Genomic DNA, 18564 nt, shown 5'->3' with positions numbered 1-18564 from the left:
CGTGTCCCCCCCGTCCCCCCTGGGATTTCCGCCTATGGCTGTAAACCTACACTCACTTCCCTGAAATGGGTACTGGGCGGAGATCTCGTTCTTGAAGCTCGAAAGTGAAAGTAGAAAAAGCATTATAGAAGGCTTGATGCTTTTTGTAACTTGATGGTTAACATTATCACAGGTTTGTAAACCGTGTAAGGCTTATCATTATCGTAACCTATGTGGTCTATACATGGACCAATGAGATTGCGCGCATGTCGGCCCCTTCCTCAACTGTTCATCGAGTGTGTGCCACGGACACCACCATTTTTTATGTGAGTATTTGCCAATAGCGCTACACAGCTGATTCAGATAATGAAAGATTGATGATTGATGATGATGAGTTGGTTATTTGAATCAACCATGTTGATTCAAATAACCAAAAACAGGTTTTTAGGCATTTTTGCTATTTAATAAAAGATTTAACTGAAATATCACATTTACATAACTATTCAGAACCTTTACTCAGTACTTTGTTGAAGCAACTTTGGCAGTGATTACAGCCTCGAGTCGTCTTGTATGACGCTACAAGCTTGGCACACCTGTATTTTTGGAGTTTCTCCCATTGTCCTCTGCAGATCCTCTCAAGCTCTGTCAGGTTGGATGGGGAGTGTCACTGTACAGCTATTTTCAGGTCTCCAGAGATTTTAGATCGGGTTCAAGTCCGGGCTCTGGCTGGGCCACTCAAGGACATTCAGAGACCTGTTCCGAAGCCACTCCTGCGTTGTCTTGGCTGTGTGCTTAGGGTTGTTGTCCTGTTGGAGGGTGAACCTTCGTCACAGTCTGAGGTCCTAAGCGCCTTGGAGCAGGTTTTCATCAAGGATCTCTCTGTACTTTGCTCTGTTAATCTTTCCCTTGATCCTGACTAGTCTCCCAGTCCCTGCCACTGAAAAACATCCTCACAGCATTTTTTATTTTATTTTATTTCACTTTTATTTAACCAGGTAGGCTAGTTGAGAACAAGTTCTCATTTACAACTGTGACCTGGCCAAGATAAAGCAAAGCAGTGCGACACAAACAACAACACAGAGTTACACATGGAATAAACAAACATACAGTCAATAATACAATAGAAAAAAGTCTATATACAGTGTGTGCAAATGAGGTAGGATAAGAGAGGTAAGGCAATAAATTGGCCATAGTGGCAAAATAATTACAATATAGCAATTAAACACTGGAGTAATAGATGTGCAGAAGATGAATGTGCAAGTAGAGACACTGGGGTGCAAAGGAGCAAAATAAATAAATAACAGTATGGGGATGAGGTAGTTGGAAGGGCTATTTACAGATGGGCTATGTACAGGTGCAGTGATCTGTGAGCTGCTCTGACAGCTGGTGCTTAACTTTTTATGGCTGCAGGGGCAGTATTGAGTAGCTGAAAAAAGGTGCCCATTGTAAATGGCCAGCTCCTCAGTCGCAGTTGCTAATATATGCATATTATTATTAGTATTGGATAGAAAACACTCTAAAGTTTCCAAAACTGTCAAAATATTGTCTGTGAGTATAACAGAACTGATATTGCAGGCGAAACCCTGAGGAAAATCCAAACAGGAAGTGGCTTCTATTTTGAAAACTCCATGTTCCATAGCCTCCCTTTGCTGGAWTTAAAGGGATATGAACCAGATTCCTTTTCCTATCGCTTCCTCGAGGTGTCAACAGTCTTCAGACATAGTTTCAGGCTTTTATTTTGAAAAATGAGCCAGAACGATAACATCTCGTCAAGTGGTCACATGAGTTTTGCTCGCGCAACAGAGTTTGGACAGCCATTGTTTTTCCCTCTCCTACTGTGAAAGACATTTGCGGTTGATATATTATCGATTATATATTTTAAAAACAACCTGAGGATTGAATATAAAAAACATTTGACATGTTTCTGTGGACATTATGGAAACTATTTGGAATTTTCGTCTGCGTTGTCGTGACCGCTCTTTCCTGTGGATTTCTGAACATAACGCGCCAAACAAACAGAGGTATTTTGGATATAAAAATAATCTTTATGGAACAAAAGGAACATTTGTTGTCTAACTGGGAGTCTCGTGAGTGAAAACATCCGAAGATCATCAAAGGTAAACGATTAATTTGATTGATTGTCTGATTTTCGTGACTTGATGCRAAGTGTACTTAATGTTTTGTCGAGCGATCGATAAACTTACACAAACGCTTGGATTGCTTTCGCTGTAAAGCATAATTTCAAAATCTGACACGACAGGTGGATTAACAAAAGGCTAAGCTGTGTTTTCCTATATTGCACTTGTGATTTCATGAATATAAATCTTTTTAGTAATATTTATTGAATGTAGCGCTATGCTATTCAGCGGTTGTTGATGACACTTATCCCGTTAACGGGATTGCAGCATGAGTGAAGGATGCTTTGTTGCAAAATAGGAAGCCAATTCTAGATTTAATTTGGAGATTTTTAATGTGAGTCTGGAACGAGAGTTTACAGTCTAACCAGACACCTAAGTATTTGTAGTTGTCCACATATTCTAAGTTAGAACCGTCCAGAGTAGTGATGCTGGACGGGCGGGCAATGATCGGCTGAAGAGCATGCATTTAGTTCTACTTGCATTTAAGAGCAGTTGGAGGCCACGGAAGGAGAGTTGTATGGCATTGAAGCTCGCCTGGAGGTTAGTTAACACAGTGTCCAAAGAAAGGGCCAGAAGTATACAGAATGGTGATGCATGATGCTGCCACCACTATGCTTCAACGTAGGGGTGGTGCCAGGTTCCCCCAGGCGTGATGCTTGGCATTCAGGCCAAACAGTTCAATCTTAGTTTCATCAGACCAGAGAATCTTGTTTCTCATGGTCTGAGAGTCCTTTAGGTGCCTTTTGGCAAACTCCAAGCAGGCTGCATGTGGCATCTATCTGGCCACTCTACCATAAAGGCCTGATTGATGGAGTGCTGCAGAGATGGTTGTCCTTCAGGAAGGTTCTCCCATCTCCACAGAGGAACTCTGGAGCTCTGTCAGAGTGACCATCGGGTTCTTGGTCACCTCCCTTCTAAAAACCTGTTTTCGCTTTTTGGTTGATTGTAGTTTGGATCTCTCTACTGTACACATATTTTCAACGAAATGTTGAAAATATTTTTGGAAAACGTTAAATAATGTTATTCAAGTACGAAAATCTTTTAGCTAGCTATATTGCCATAGTACGTTATATATTTGCACGTTGATAAGCTAGCTAGTTAACGGCCGTGATGTCTATATAGTTAGCTAGTGGTGGGCATGCTACTAGCTAGTAAGTTAGCAGTGCATTTACTCGCCTCAGCGCTGTTTCTAACCTTTGTCATTTTTGTGTACGTTTTATATTAACCGAAATAGCTACGTAACATATTAGATACATAGCTTACCAAAAAATGCATCGTCAGCAAACATTACAGTACAACTGAACACATGGTGTCCCTGCAATTTAATGTTTGCATGCTAGAGAGAGGAACAAACAATACGTAGCTAGCTAGCTAACTACACCTAGCTATCTAGCTACACCTGTCCTTGTAGAAACCTTTGTGTTGTTCACGTATACAACATGGTCAAGGCAGCACTGCAAACGTTGACCTTGTGCAATAGTTATTTAGTCAATAATCTAACAGCCAAACTAGCTAAATGAAATAACTGGGCTGGCTAGTAAGATAGATAGCTAGCTAAAAACTATCTAAAGCTGAAGTCATTCGAGTTTTATTTTCCTGACATTGTCATAGATTTTAATACAACTCCTCTTCTTTAGGTATAGGTATTCACGTATTTAGACGTTCCTGAGTACTGATACAGAGCTCATTCTTGAGGCAGCTAATGAAGCACACATGAAGGATGGAACACTACTCAATAATCTGTCTGTGAAATCAGACATCCTGGAAACTGTCTGAAAGGATCTTCCAGTTTACAGCCTATCCAGCAAGTCTACAAATTTGCCAAGTTGCAGAAGCTTTGGTAAAAAAGTACCCATGCCTTAAAGAGCCTGGGTCCTTCTCAGGTCTGTATGGATGGCAAACAAGCCTATAGTACGAGATGGGCAATTACAGATCGAAACTTAGAGGAATTGGTTGCCCAGAACTGAAACTACAGTATGGCGCTGACAGAGATGGTCGCCTCGCTTCGAGTTCTTAGGAAACTATGCAGTATTTTGTTTTTTATGTATTATTTCTTACATTGTTACCCAAGGAAATCTTAAGTCTTATTACATACAGCCGGAAAGAACTATTGGATATAAGAGAAACATCAACTTACCAACATTACGACCAGGAATACAACTTTCCCAAAGCGGATCCTCTGTTCGTACCACCACCCGGGACAATGGAGCTAATTCCAGTAGGCGATCCAAAACAATGACACCGCAGAAGGGGCAGACGAAGTGGCCTCCTGGCCAGGCTTCATAGACGTGCACATCGCACACCGCTCCCGAGTATACTACATGATTAACGACTCATGGTGTAATCATAATAACATACAGGAACTCAAGTCCTTCTGCTCACCCGATCTAGAATTCCTTACAATCAGGTGCCGGCCATTTTACCTACCAAGAGAATTCTCGTCAGTTTTAGTCACAGCTGCGTACATTCCCCCTCAAGCAGACAGCAAGACGGCCATCAAGGAACTTCACTGGACTATATGCAAACTGGAAACCATATATCCTGAGGCTGCATTTATTGTAGCTGGGGATTTTAACAAAGCAGGCTCTCCAGAGGGTGGTGCGGTCTGCCCAACGCATCACCGGTGGCAAACTACCTGCCCTCCATGACACCTACAGCACCCGATGTCACAGGAAGGCCAAAAAGATCATCAAGGACATCAACCACTGCCTGTTCACACCGTTATCATCCAGAAGGCAAGGTCAGTACAGGTGCATCAAATCTGGGACCGAGAGGCTGAAAAACAACTTCTATCTCAAGGCCATCAGACTGCTAAACAGAAATCACTAACTCAGAGAGGCTGCTGCCTACATTGAGACCCAATCACTGGCCACTTTAGTAAATGGATCACTAGTCACTTTATACAATGCACTCTAAATAATGCTACTTTAATAATGTTTACATATCTTGCTTTACTCATATCACATGTATATACTGTATTTTATACCTATACATGTACATATTCTCATTCACCCCTTTAGATTTGTGTGTATTGGGTAGTTGTTGGGGAATTATTAGATTACTTGTTAGATATTACTGTTAGATGTTATTGTTATATGTTACGGCACTGTCAGAACTAGAAGCACAAGCATTTCGCTACACTCGCATTAACATCTGCTAACCATGTGTATGTGACAAATAAAATTTGATTTGATTTGAAGTGAACTCTGTCAAGAGAAAATCACCAGAGGACAGGAATATTTAAGAGGTAAATGACCTCCCACCCCACCCTGCTGGAGAAACAGATGAGACTCTGGAGAGGGAGTGAGTGGAGCTACTGGGAGAAGTACAAATATGTGACAACTACAACATTGTGAGTGCCAAAATGTCTTTCAGGCCCTTCCTGTGAAGGACTTCAAAGAAAGATGGCCAGCCCTGTTTGAGCTCACTCAGGTACAACATACAGCTGAATGAAAATAGTCAATGTAGGTAGAAAATGTATATTGATCAAAATATTTTTTTGTCTTGACCTAATATTCTAATCTACTGTCACGTTCCTGACCTGTTTTCTGTTAGTTTTTGTATGTGTTAGGTGGTCAGGACGTGAGTTTGGGTGGGCAGTCTATGTTTTCTGTTTCTATGTTGGTTAATGGGTACCTAATATGGTTCTCAATTAGAGGCAGGTGGTTTTCATCTCCTCTGATTGAGAATCATATTAAGGTAGGTGTTGTCACATTGTTTGTCGTGGGTGGTTGTCTCCTGTCTTCCGTGTCTGTGTTTGTTTGCACCATACGGGACTGTTTCGTTCGTTCATCGTTTTATGTAGTCATTTTTCCTGTTCGTGCGTTCTTCGTGTTATATGTAAGTTCGTATGTTCAGGTTTGTCTACATTCGTTTTGTTGTTTTGTAAGTATTCAAGTGAAGTTCGTGTTTTTCGTCTACACTTGAATAAATTCATTATGTCTAAATACAATGCTGCAGTTTGGTTCAATCCCTGCTCCTCCTCTTTGGATGAAGAGGAGGAGGAACGCCGTTACATCTACAATGAAATATGCATTAAAGATTAGTCAAGATTAGTCTGAACATTCTCACTCTGCACATGCTTTGGGAGGGGTTTCCCAATAGCATTATGGCTCTCAGATCATATTTTGTCCTTATCTGTTCAGAAGACCCCCCCCCAGTCTATTATTTCTTCATTTTGTCATTCAGCATGTGATGAACTTGTTCACTGGGAAGGATCTGCACCAGAAAATAGCGCATGGGATCTGCATCAAAGGAGCAGAGTTCCTGGCAGGTATTTGCAGTGTTACAGTCATGTACCTTGCTTATGGGCCTCTATGGTTTAAATCTAAGGTACCCCCAAAGAACTGAAATATACCTTTGAGGTGTTCCAAAAAGTATTCTTGGAACTTGATCTCAGCACCTTCCCACGGCTCCAAGCTCTATAGATGAAGTTACTTGTTTTCAGAGATATCTAAAGATATCTATGAGAACTCTCAAAGGGCCACTCACAAACTGTGGTTTAAACCCTACTCAGTAAGCTGAAAAGCTAGTTGCTAGGTGGTATAGGAGCTACAGTTTACATGATGCTCTTTGTCAGGTGAAGTCATTAGAGACATTGTCAATTCCTGTTTAAAAAACAGCTTTGTTTTCAAACTTACTCCATATGCGCTAGTGGATATCTGAGATTATATGTCAGGTTCAAGCCATCTGGATGTAACTCTACCTAAGGAGACTAGGTGAAGTTATACCCAGAATGCTTATACCTGTCAAAATATATGTCTCTATGGGCTTCACTAGTGCATATGGAGTCAGGTTTAAGGGACAATTTGGCATATACAGTCGCAAGAAAAAGTATGTGAACCCTTTGGAATTACCTGGATTTCTGCATAAATTGGTCATAAAATTTGATCTGATCTTCATCAGAACAATAGACAGTCTGCTTAAACTAATAACACACAAACAATTATACGTTTTCATGTCTTTATTGAACACACTGTGTAAACATTCACAGTGTAGGGTGGAAAAAGTATGTGAACCCTTGGATTTAATAACTGGTTGACCCTCCTTTGGCAGCAACTCAACCAAATGTTTTCTGTAGTTGCGGATCAGACCTGCACAAAGGTCAGGAGGAATTTTGGACCATTCATCTTTAAAAAACTGTTTCAGTTCAGCAATATTCTTAGGATGTCTGGTGTGAACCMCTCTCGAGGTCATGCCTCAACATTTTAAATCGGATTGAGGTCAGGACTCTGACTGGACCACTAAAGAAGGTGTATTTTTTTCTGTTGAAGCCATTCTGTAGTTGATTTACTTCTGTGTTTTGGGTCGTTATCCTGTTGCATCACCCAACTTCTGTTGAGCTTAAATTGGCGGACAGATAACCTTACATTCACCTGCAAGATGTCTTGATAAACTTGGGAATTCATTTTTCCGTCGATGATAGCAAGCTGTCCAGGCCCTGAGGCAGCAAAGCAGCCCCAAATCATGATGCTCTCTACCATAATTTACAGTTGTGATGAGGTTTTGATGTTGGTGTGCTGTGCCTTTTTTTCTCCAGGAATAACTAAACTTTAGTTTAATCTGTCCACAGAATATTTTGCAAGAAGCACTGTGGAACATCCAGCAATGTTTTTTTTGGACAGCAGTGGCTTCTTGTTTTACGTATCGTAGACTCGTCAACAGAGATGTTAGCATGTTCCAGAGATTTCTGTAAGTCTTTAGCTGACACTCAAGGATTCACCTTAACCTCATTGAGCATTCTGTACTGTGCTCTTGCTGTCATCTTTGCAGGACGGCCACTCCTAGGGAGAGTAGCAACAGTGCTGAACTTTCTCCATTTATAGGCAATTTGTCTTACCGTGGACTGATGAACATCAAGGCTTTTAGAGACCCTTTCCAGCTTTATGCAAGTCAACAATGAATCTTACTGTAGGTCTTCTGAGATCTATTTTGTTCGAGGCATGGTTCACATCAGGCAATGCTTCTTGTGAATAGCAAACTCAAATTCTGTAACTGTTTTTTATAGGACAGGGCAGCTCTAATTAACATCTCCAATATCGTCTCATTGATTGGACTCCAGGTTACCTGACTCCTGACTCCAATTAGCTTTTGGAAAAGTCATTAACCTAGGGGTTCACATACTTTTTCCAACCTACACTGTCAATGTCTAAATGATGTATTCAATATAGAAAAATACAATCATTTGTGTGTTATTAGTTTAAGCACACTGTGTTTGTCTATTGTTGTGACTAAAATGAAAATCAGATCAAATTTTATGACTAATTTATGCAGAAATCCAGGTAATTCCAAAGGGTTCACATACTTTTTATTGCCACTGTATTTTGTAACAATATGTGCAATGTATGTTTTGAAAACCCATGTTTTAATTAATCTAAAACAGTTTGAATGAGGTATTTGAGCTAAAGTTCATATTGTGCTTTGTGTAAAGTGCTAATCCCAAACTATCACCTAAACCTTATGCAGTTGTGAAGATCTGAAATGATTTGTAGTCAGGTGCAAGCTATCTGGTTATAACTTTACCTAAGGAGGCAAGGTGTAGTTATACCCAGAATGCTGACAGATTACAAAATAATGAGGTCTCCACAAATGCCTAAGGAGTAGGGTTTAAGGGGCAATTTGAGTTTGAAGAAATTATAAAATTATAAAATGTATTTTATTCAAATAAAGGTGTTTAAGTTGAACACTGTTGTTACTTTTTGCATATTCCCTTGTGTAGAAATAATCATGTTTAGTAAATTATCCCAAGTATATTGAGGTAACTATTTGCATCAGCTTTTTAAGTATAGTTGTGAGTATATATTTGAGTAGTAGGAACCCAATTTAAATACATTTTACTAACCTGAGTACAATAAGTAACTGAGCAAAAAACATTTGTAGACAAAACATAGAATATCAATTACGATACTGAGACAATTCAGCAAATTAATCTTACAATAGTAGTTTGATAACTAATTAAATTAAGTATATCAAACTTATAACATTAGTTCTGGGACTTGAAGGACTTAAGCAGGTCAAAAAAAAAAGAACTGTTCTGAACCTGATAAAATTAAGTTGAATGAAAGGAATTTTTGAGATCCAGTTAGTTGTTTGCACTTAATATATTTGAGTTTGTAATACACTAAAAGTGAAGCATATTATACTTAAAATATCCTCCTTGTTGGATTTACTTAAAAGGCTGATGCAAATAGTTACCTACATTTTTTTTAAGTAAAAGGGGCACAATATTCTTTGTAGTGCACCAACCGTATCTCTGCCGGTACCCGGTGAGCTGCAGGAGCCTTGGAATGACTGGATAGAATATTTTGAATTGTACATTACACAGGGCAGACAAAATAGGCTTGCCAGACGAAGAGAAGATAACATTGTTATGCGCTTACCTTGGCAATGAGGGACTGTGCATATTAAATACCCTGACAATGACTTAAACATGTGCAGCAATGATTGATGCCCTCACTGTTTACTTCAGCAATGCTCAGGAGCCTCGGGACTGTCAGGAGCCTCGGGACTGTCAGGAGCCTCGGGACTGTCAGGAGCCTCGGGACTGTCAGGAGCCTCGGGACTGTCAGGAGCCTCAAGACTGTCAGGAGCCTCAGGACCCGGATGATTCACAAAGAATCAAACAGAACAGTGAGTCAAACAGAACTTCCAAAAACTTTCACAACTCTGATCATCAAAATAGGAGCACCATATTCAATATTTGTACGAATAGCAACATGCACCCATAATGTTTAAAGGTCATAAATACTTATGAAAACATTTAATAGTTGGCCAGGGAGTGTTAAGTACACAACACTTTTGGAATTTACCAAAACAAACATTGATTTAATAACAGAACATAATGTGTTGAATCCAGGTCACAGCAATACAGGTCACATGTCTGTATCCATCTTGGGTCATCTGTATTCCTCTTAAGTATTAGACCACTGAGCTAAAGCCCACCAAACTCACAAAGCCAACTCCATGACACTCATAGGTTTCCTGTTGTCAAGTGATATTAAGTATGACTAGCAATCCTGGAAAATATCCATGATGATGTGTTTTGTGTCATGGATATTTTACAGGTAGTAAATGTAGGATAGCTGTGTGGACTGAAATGGATAATGGCCTGAAATATATAATGGCCACACATGTTCTGGAAAATTCTCAATACTACCAATTGGATACCACGAAATTGGGGAGAAAAAAAGAGGTAAAAAAATATACATGTTTTGCGAGCCGTACTTTTCCCCCCTTGGATTAGAGGATGGTTTATGAGTAAAATGCACCCTTTTAACCTTTCAAATCCCAAATAGTGAATAGCTAGTTTACTTTCAACAAACTACAATAGGTTAGGCTACTGTTGTGGATTAGGTGAATTACAAGTTGACTTGCTGGCTAACACATACAGTAGCTGTATCAACAAGCAGGTTATCATAAAAGAGCAATATTTTATTTTCTATTTAGGAAAAAGGATGATCATTACAGGAGCAGCAGCAACAGTGGGAGCAGGTAAGATTATGTATTTAGTCAGCATGAATATTCTATTTGATCCAATAACTCCACAAATCTGATTGATCTGTATTATATTTGTTGATTTCTGCAACAACAAAAAAACGTTCTGGTCAAAATCCATTGTAAACATACTTTTGATAAGTTCAAACAACGTAAATGGAACAATAATTGCCAGAATAAGAAACACAATATAAATGGCACAATAATTGTCAGTATAAGAAAAGGAATCTCTAGTCTATGCTCTGAACATTATTGGTTAAGCCCTTTCTAGGTGTTACCTTCAAATAATTTCACAGTTGTGTTACTACTTTTGTCATTTAGGCCTAAGTCATTCACATTATAGTGATACCATTGTCAAACCTCCTATAACAGGGAGCCATGTATGTTTTTGGTTGTTTGCTCGTTGCATGCTCTTGTCTGCTGGGCCTTCACAGCTGCGGCAGTGGTGGGGGCACCAGTTGCCCTGGGAGTGGCAGGTTTGACTACTGTTGGGGTTGCTGCTGGAGCAACTGCAGGGGGCGCCGCAATAGGTAAAATCAAAGAAAGCTTTGCGAATAAAGGAAGCCAATGGTAGTGTTTGTGATTATAGTGTTTAGATCATATGACTTATTTAGTAGAATTTATCATTGATGATTGACTTTGTCGGTTCTTCTTTGCTCTTATAATGTAAGGATGTGTGTCCTGTGTGTATCCATTTTGGGTCACCCATGTTCTTTGAAACTATTAGCCACTGAGCTAAAGCCACTAGTCCCAAAGCCACCTCCATGACACTCATAGGTTTCAATGGTATTCCGCATGACCAGAAGTCCTGGAAAATATCTTATGATAATGCGTTTTGTGTCAAAAAGCATAATCATAGATTTTTTTCCCAGGAAGGATAGCTATTAGGTATGCAATGTATATAATTCTATTTTGGGACTATATGAAGGGTCGACTGACAGGCTAGAACATTTTTCTTGAGTAAAAGTCCTTTTAACCTTTTGAATTCAATATGGTGAGTACCTAGTTTACAATCAACAACCAAGGTTACTCTGATTGATTGGGTGAATTACAAGTTGAGTTGACATAAAAGGAGGTTATCATAAAATAAGCAATATTTTCTTTACCATTTAGGAACAGGTACAATTGCTGCAGCAGCAACAGCAACAGTGGGAGCAGGTAAGATTATTTATTTAGTCAGCAGAATTCAAATGATCAATTACCAGCTTCAAATAATTTTACAGATGTATTACTACTTTGTTTTGTTGTTTAGGCCAAACATTCACATGATAGTGATACTATTGTCAACCTCATTTAACAAGAGCTCAGGTATGTTTTTGGTTGCTTGCTCAAGTGTTTCTGCTGGGCCTTCATAGTTGCGGCAGTGGCAATGGCACCAGTTGTCCTTGGAGCGATAGGATTCACTGCTGGTGGGATTGCTGCTGGATCATATGCAGCAAGCATGATGTCTGCAGCGGCCGTGGTAAATGGAGGTGGGATAGCAGCAGGGGGTCTTGTTGCTGCTCTACAGTCAGCAGGTAAATACGAAGAAAGTTACAGTCTTTCGAATGAAATAAAGATAGACAATGGTGGTTTTTGTGATGTCAGAACTTACTAAATCACGTGACTTGATATCGTTTATCATTGCTGTTTGGATTTTTTTTTWATGTGGGACAGTAACAGATGTGTATGTGGTCAACCTAGGTGCTGCAGGGCTTTCAGGAGTGGCTACAGCGGCGGTGGGAGGTGTTGCAGCTGCAGTAAGTGGAGCCGTGGGATGGGTGGCCGCAGGAGCAGGGTTCTCAGGAGCGGCAGCAGCTACTACAGCAGCTACGGCAGCAGCTACGGCAGGTGTGTGAGTGGCAGTGTAATGTAAGCAWGTTTGTTTCTCATATATGGGATAGTGACGTGTGTGTTCTTCTCTAGGTGCTGCAGGGCTCTCTGCAACGGCTACAGCAGCCGTGGGAGGTGTTGGAGCAGCAGTTGGGGGAACAGCAGGATGGCTGGCCTCAAGGACTAGGACACCTGAAAAGGAGGAAGGAGAAGAGACAAGAGTAGCTACAGCAGCTGCTGCAGGAGGTTTGTCAGATGAATTTATCATTGATAAATTGGTCATGTAAGTCAAATTAATATTTGTCCTCTAGAGCCCAGGACTATAGGCTAAGGCTGGTTCATGTAGGTAAGCTAGAAGAAAAAGAAAGGCACACCTATTTAGGCGAGGTGCTGGCCAGCGGAGTAGAAAACAAAGGAGAGCCGCACACTCTAGGAGCTCAGATGCAAAAATGTTATGTCCAACGTTTCGACAGCCAAGCTGTCTTCATCAGGGTATAATCACAAACACTGCGGGATGACTCGTTTATATAGTGTCAAAAGACACACAGGTGTCTGTAATTATGGCCAAATGTGGCCTAATATCATTGGTTAATTCTCAAATATAAAAAATGGCATACAGAGAACACCATACAAAAAACAAATGGATAGCATACGATCATAGATTCCTTTTAGACTACACAAGCTTACAAACAATTACAATGGCAAAGTCACAAAAATCACAAGAATGGCTTCAGATCAGTCTACGTTGAGAGCGAAGGGAGCAAGGGTCTTTAAATTAAAGATCCAGGCAGCCTCTCGTTTTAACAATAAATTATCAAGGTCACCCCCTCTCCTAGGGAGGGTGACATGTTCGATGCCAATATAACGCAGAGACGAAATCGAGTGGTTTGCTTCCAAAAAGTGGMCCGCAACTGGGTAAGTCAAGTTTTTGCACCTAATGGTACTACGATGCTCTGCGATACGTACTTTTAATTCACGCTTTGTTTTACCCACATAATTTTTACCACAAGGACAAGTTATAAGATAAATAACTGTCTTAGTGGAGCAGGTGATAACACCTTTGATGGGGATCGATTTCCCTGTTTGTGGGTGTTTGAAGGATCTACATTTATAAGTGCCATTGCATTGGGCACAGCCATTACACTTGTAATTTCCATCCAGTAGGGGCGCAAATAGAGGTTGTTCAGGAARATCTTGGGGTGGTAAATCAGAGTGTACCAATTGGTCTCTGAGATTTCTGCCCCGATGTAGGTAAGCTTCCACTATGGGCCAGTAGTAAAAGTGCAAGAAATAGTTGTCACTTTATTGCATACACGAAAAGACAAGGTAATTTTAGTAGGTAAGGTAAAGGCTTGATCAGGTGTGGTGAGTTGCAGGGAGGGGGCGTGGCCAGAAGGTAATTGGGATAAGAGCCATGACCCTTCACAACAGTGAGGATGTTTGTATCTCGTATGTGGAACAGCAATGTGTGTGGTCTTCCTCTAGGTGCTGCAGGGCTTTCAGGAGAGGCTACAGAGGCTGTGGGAGGTGTTAGAGCAGCAGTTGGTGGAGCGTCTGAAGGGGAGGGAGGAGTCGAGGAGAGAGAGCTTTCAGGAGCGACTACAGCAGCTGCAGAAGGTGTGTGAGGAGCAGCTGAGAGAGTCATTTATAATTTTAATTGGTAATGTAAGGATATTTGTATCTCGTATGTGGAACAGCGATGTGTGRGGTCTTCCTCTAGGTGCTGCAGGGCTTTCAGGAGTGGCTACAGRGGCTGGTGTTAGAACAGCAGTTGGTGGAGCGGCGGGATGGCTGTTCTCAAGAATCAGGACGTCTAAAAAGGAGGGAGGAAAGTAAAGAGGGAAGAGAGGATGAGAAGAGGGCCCTTTACATAAAACCTGATTGATGTTATGAATGTTTTTTTTGTTGCTCCTTAATATCTTTTTTTCATCGTTCATGTTTATTTCTGATTTTTGAGTTTATTTTAGTAAATATTTTCTCTATAAAAAAACATGAGCAGGTGCACACCCAGAGTAATAGTTTGTGTGGAGGTGCTGACTAACGGCGAATAAACTATAAACTATCAAAATAAAGTTGCACTCTCCATGTATAAACTCCCAGCAATTTAATGGGTATTTACCAACGTTTCGGCATCACTGTGCCTTCCTCGGGTCTGAGTTTATAGTAAATATTTTCTCAACACTGTTTTTTCTTGGTTAAAAACTTCTTAGATTTATTTTTTAAGGGCTTGTAAGTAAGCATTTCACTGTAAGGTCTACCCACACCTGTTGTATTTGGTGCATGTGACAAATAACACTTGATTTGCATGATTTCATAATGGTGTTATGAGTGCATATGTAAACCCCCTGTTGCCAAAACACATATGGGTATATACCCACTCAACATGTATTGCAAACAGATGCATGCACATCCACTCAGAGGAACACTTATGCATGTGACAAAATAATTAACACACATACTTTCAAAATAGAAGTCTATTGTATAATGGAAATATGTTTTTTTAGTTGTCACCATACCCAGCCCTTTGACACACCAAACACATAACAGGTGTGTAATGTGCTTTGCGGGTGTGGTTCCCTTGCACATGCTGAATAAATGTAATCCAACCACTGAAAACCCTCCTACTACCTGGCAAACAGATTTTCCGGTGGAGTTTCATTCAAAGTAGTTTTCAGTACATTTATTTCTAAATTTCTAATTTATTTCTATCCCTTTAAATTTGGTGTGAAGTACCTTTTAAGTCAAATTTTCTCAACAGACTCACTAGAATATATGGAGAGAATGTTCAGAATATTAGAGATCAATGAAAGAAAGTAGTTTAAATACGCGCATATTCGTCTCATTTCAGCACTAATTAAAAAATACTCTGATCTTGTATATTATTTAGGGTTCGGAAAGAATTTATTAATAAAAAAACAGGTTTGGAAAGCCTTTACTTAGAGAATATATTGGTGAATCAAAAATACGGTGGTTTGATTCATCCTGAAAGTTGACATATTCAATTGGTCAATTCATAAAATATTGGAAGGTGAGAACGTGTACAATAGGAGTTGAACAGTAGTCCTATAAATCTACCCTATCAATCGTCACTAATCACGGATGACAACGGTCCAGTAGTGAACCGTGCGCCAGACTCAAGGTTTAAACTGCTAGGTATGGTCAAGATTCAAATACGCCACATGCCCTTAATTATTGCACAACATGTAATACGTTAGCGTAATATGATTCACTATTGCTAGCAATCCTAAGGAACAACCACACAAACGTGACAGAGGAAAGAAAACAATGTAATGGAATTATGAGTGGCGTCATTAGGCCTAGGTTTCCTCTTTCCAAGAGGTTTTTGTTCCAGAAAGAAATGATGTTTTTCTGACTGAACCACATATCTTTTGACAGTAACGCAGTGTCCCGCTTTGGACTGAAGCTGAACCTTGCAACATTATATTTAACCCTGTTTAAAATTAGCAATGTTGAGGGGGTAGAACTGACCAAATGAAATGAATCGTAGACATAATATAACCTATTCCATTCTACAGCTTAACATGCTTGGCTCATGTCTGTTATTTCCATATAGGCTATGTAACTATTTGTTTAAAAAATAAATAATAAAAAGTGAATTTATTTCATTGAGCTTGTATTTATTCACTTACCTACTTACTTTTTCTATCGTTGTTTTTGCGCTATCAAGAGGATAACCTGCAAGTTAGCATTTCATTGCACTGTTTACTCCATGTGTACATGACATAAACAAACGTGAACTTTTTTTCTCCACCTTACTGTCACTGACTGCTGATAGCTACTTTGAGGAAAATGCACTTACTATGACTTTGATATGTGGTTGTCCCACCTAGCTATTTTAAGATGAATGCACTAACTGTAAGTCACTGGATAAGAGCGTCTACTAAATGACTAAAATGTCAATGTAAAATGCCAGGGGGAGGGCAGCCAGAAAGAAAGGGGAAAAGATGGCCAGCTTTGTGGTATTATTGTAGCTGAATATTTTATTTATTTATAAATACATAGGCCCTTAAATTGTGTCCTCAAATGTTGTAATCTAAAAATCTCACATTAGCTGGTAGAACTGACGAGGTCGTGTATCTTATTCGTTTCTACAGTTTTTTTTTTTTTGCTCATGTCTTTTTATAAGGTCAAACGGTTTGGTGGGGATATAGCTATAATTAAAACATGGAGAGAAATCTGTCGTGACTGTCATTGCGCAATGCCTTGCATCACATGCTCACATGCACTAGACTAGATCAATGCTACACTCTGGGGGAAAAAGTGCCATCTAGATTAACCTAAAATTGTTCTTCGGCTGTCCCCATAGGAGAACCCTTTTGAATAAATATTTTTGGTTCCAGATTAGCCCTTTTGGTTCCAAGTAGAACCCTTTCCAAAGTGGGTTCTACCTGGAACCAAAGGGTTATCCTATGGGGACTGCTGAAAAACTATTTTTCTAAGAGCGTAGATCAACATGACATGATAAAATTGACATAGCCCGATGAGTGAATGAAATTGCTGCCAGTAAGAATTTCATTGAACTGTGAAGCCTACACCACGTCTATCCTGTACAAATGATAATACAATTTTATTATATTGATTTGTGCAAGTGTTACAGGGTTATATTGGTGATTCCCCTTGCCACATTATTGTTAAGCCTATGGGGTTTTAGTTTTGTCTTGCRTTCACCTACTCAACATGGCATCTTATTGGCTGGTTTGCGTGGCTTGCTTACGAAGGTGGATGTTTCAGTTAGCACTGTACATCAAAAGTGATTTTTTTGCTCCCAAGTGATGGTTTGAATGTACAATTTTGTAAATGTTATTAGAACATCATACACAAGATGCAGCGTGCGTTTGTGCATAGTTGTTGTAGAGAATTTCAGCTAATGCTAGCCAGCAACTTGCTGTGTCTGGTGGTGGGGTCGTATTGTAATGAAACAGGCAGGGAGCAGGCCTCGAACCCTTGACCTTTTAGCCCGAAGTCCAGCGCGATATCGACTGTGCCCCAAAAGCATGCTCAAGCGACAGTGTCGATATCCGCGCTTACAAACCCAGGGTCGTTACAGTATATTTTGTACAGTGCGTGAGTGCGGAGTTGGATGGTGAGTCGTGCATTGCATGACGTGCAATTTTGGGCTGTTTCTATCAAGTACATTGTTAATATTGTAATTATTAGATCATAAAGGAACAATTGTCCAGACAGAGGATTGAGTTTACGAATTGACGGTTTATTAACCCAACTTTACACAGGCTACTGTTTGGCCGTAGCCCACGCCAAATAAATGAAAGATAACAACAAGCCAACCGTGACCTTCTCTTGTGAAGGCCAGACATAAGAGAGAGAACAAAGGCTAAACCTGGTCTTAACTTCCAATGCTCCATCCCCCTGCCCAACCCCCCTCCACGCCACTCCACCAACCGCCAGGATGCCCGGCATCAGAACATTCCAGGCATTCCCGTGATTGGCAGATAGCAGGTTGATTGGCATGTCGGACCCCGCGACATGTAAGTAAGTACAACACAACCACCTACCAGCCTAACACATAACACACAGCTGTCTGTGCGGGTCACTACACAGCCCCCCCACCACAAAGTCCCTCGTCCCCGAGGGAACAAACAAAGTCTCTGAAGCGACCCGGAGGTCTCCTTTGCCTGCGTGGCCGTGATGGTCGCAGAGTGCCCCTCTGGGAACCAGGGGATGAAGGCAGGGATATGGGGGACAAGGAAGCGGGAACGGGTAATAGTCCGTGGCTCTGGGGAACCACGCGGTGACACAGGGAGGGAGACAGGGGGAGTGGGCTGTCTGGAGCCTTGTCTGCGGCACCTGGGGGTGGGTGCRTGGAYAATGTCATTGCCAGAGAGGGGAATTGTGGGGGTRCCTGGGGTTTGGGGAGAAGAGGCCCCTCTGTATYGGGCTAACCTGTCCCGGTGCAGTGCCACCTTTCTCCCCCTGGGAGGAAGCTGCACCCGGTAAACAACCTCCCCTACCCTCTCCAGGACACTGCAGGGTCCCACCCAGTGACTGTCCAACTTGGGGCATCTGCCTTTTTTCCTTAGGTGGCTGTAGACCCAGACCAGCTCCCCAGCCACAAAGTGCTTCCCCGGGTGTGCACGTCATAGTTCCTCTTCTGCTTCACACC

The 18564-nt window shown here is 40.8% G+C and overlaps 2 protein-coding genes across 7 annotated transcripts in view; both read left to right on the top strand.

Annotated features, from left to right (window-relative positions):
* Positions 1-16048, top strand: part of LOC111963214 (spidroin-1) — a 29865-nt gene extending 13817 nt beyond the window's left edge. For 4 of the 6 annotated variants that reach the window (XM_070443348.1, XM_023986519.2, XM_070443346.1 and 1 more), the window contains 4 exons: positions 12294-12440; positions 12516-12668; positions 13908-14039; positions 14143-16048. In XM_070443348.1, the coding sequence (XP_070299449.1) occupies positions 12294-12440; positions 12516-12668; positions 13908-14039; positions 14143-14258 (548 nt within the window). In that variant the 3' untranslated portion in view covers positions 14259-16048. Of the gene's footprint in view, positions 1-12293; positions 12441-12515; positions 12669-13907; positions 14050-14142 lie in introns of all 6 variants that reach the window. The other 2 variants (XM_070443345.1, XM_070443347.1) reach the window with 2 other exon arrangements.
* Positions 67-9851, top strand: LOC111963215 (uncharacterized). Its single transcript, XM_070443267.1, has 4 exons — positions 67-305; positions 5493-5549; positions 6306-6390; positions 9586-9851. The coding sequence occupies exons 1-4, from the start codon at positions 246-248 to the stop codon at positions 9849-9851; spliced, it is 468 nt and encodes a 155-aa protein (XP_070299368.1). The 5' UTR covers positions 67-245.
* Positions 16049-18564: the final 2516 nt, after the last annotated feature.

This window comes from Salvelinus sp. IW2-2015, linkage group LG4q.2 (genome assembly GCF_002910315.2).
Source record: "Salvelinus sp. IW2-2015 linkage group LG4q.2, ASM291031v2, whole genome shotgun sequence".
In the NCBI taxonomy this organism is placed as follows: Eukaryota; Metazoa; Chordata; class Actinopteri; order Salmoniformes; family Salmonidae; genus Salvelinus; species Salvelinus sp. IW2-2015.
This window is presented reverse-complemented; position numbering and strand designations above follow the sequence as displayed.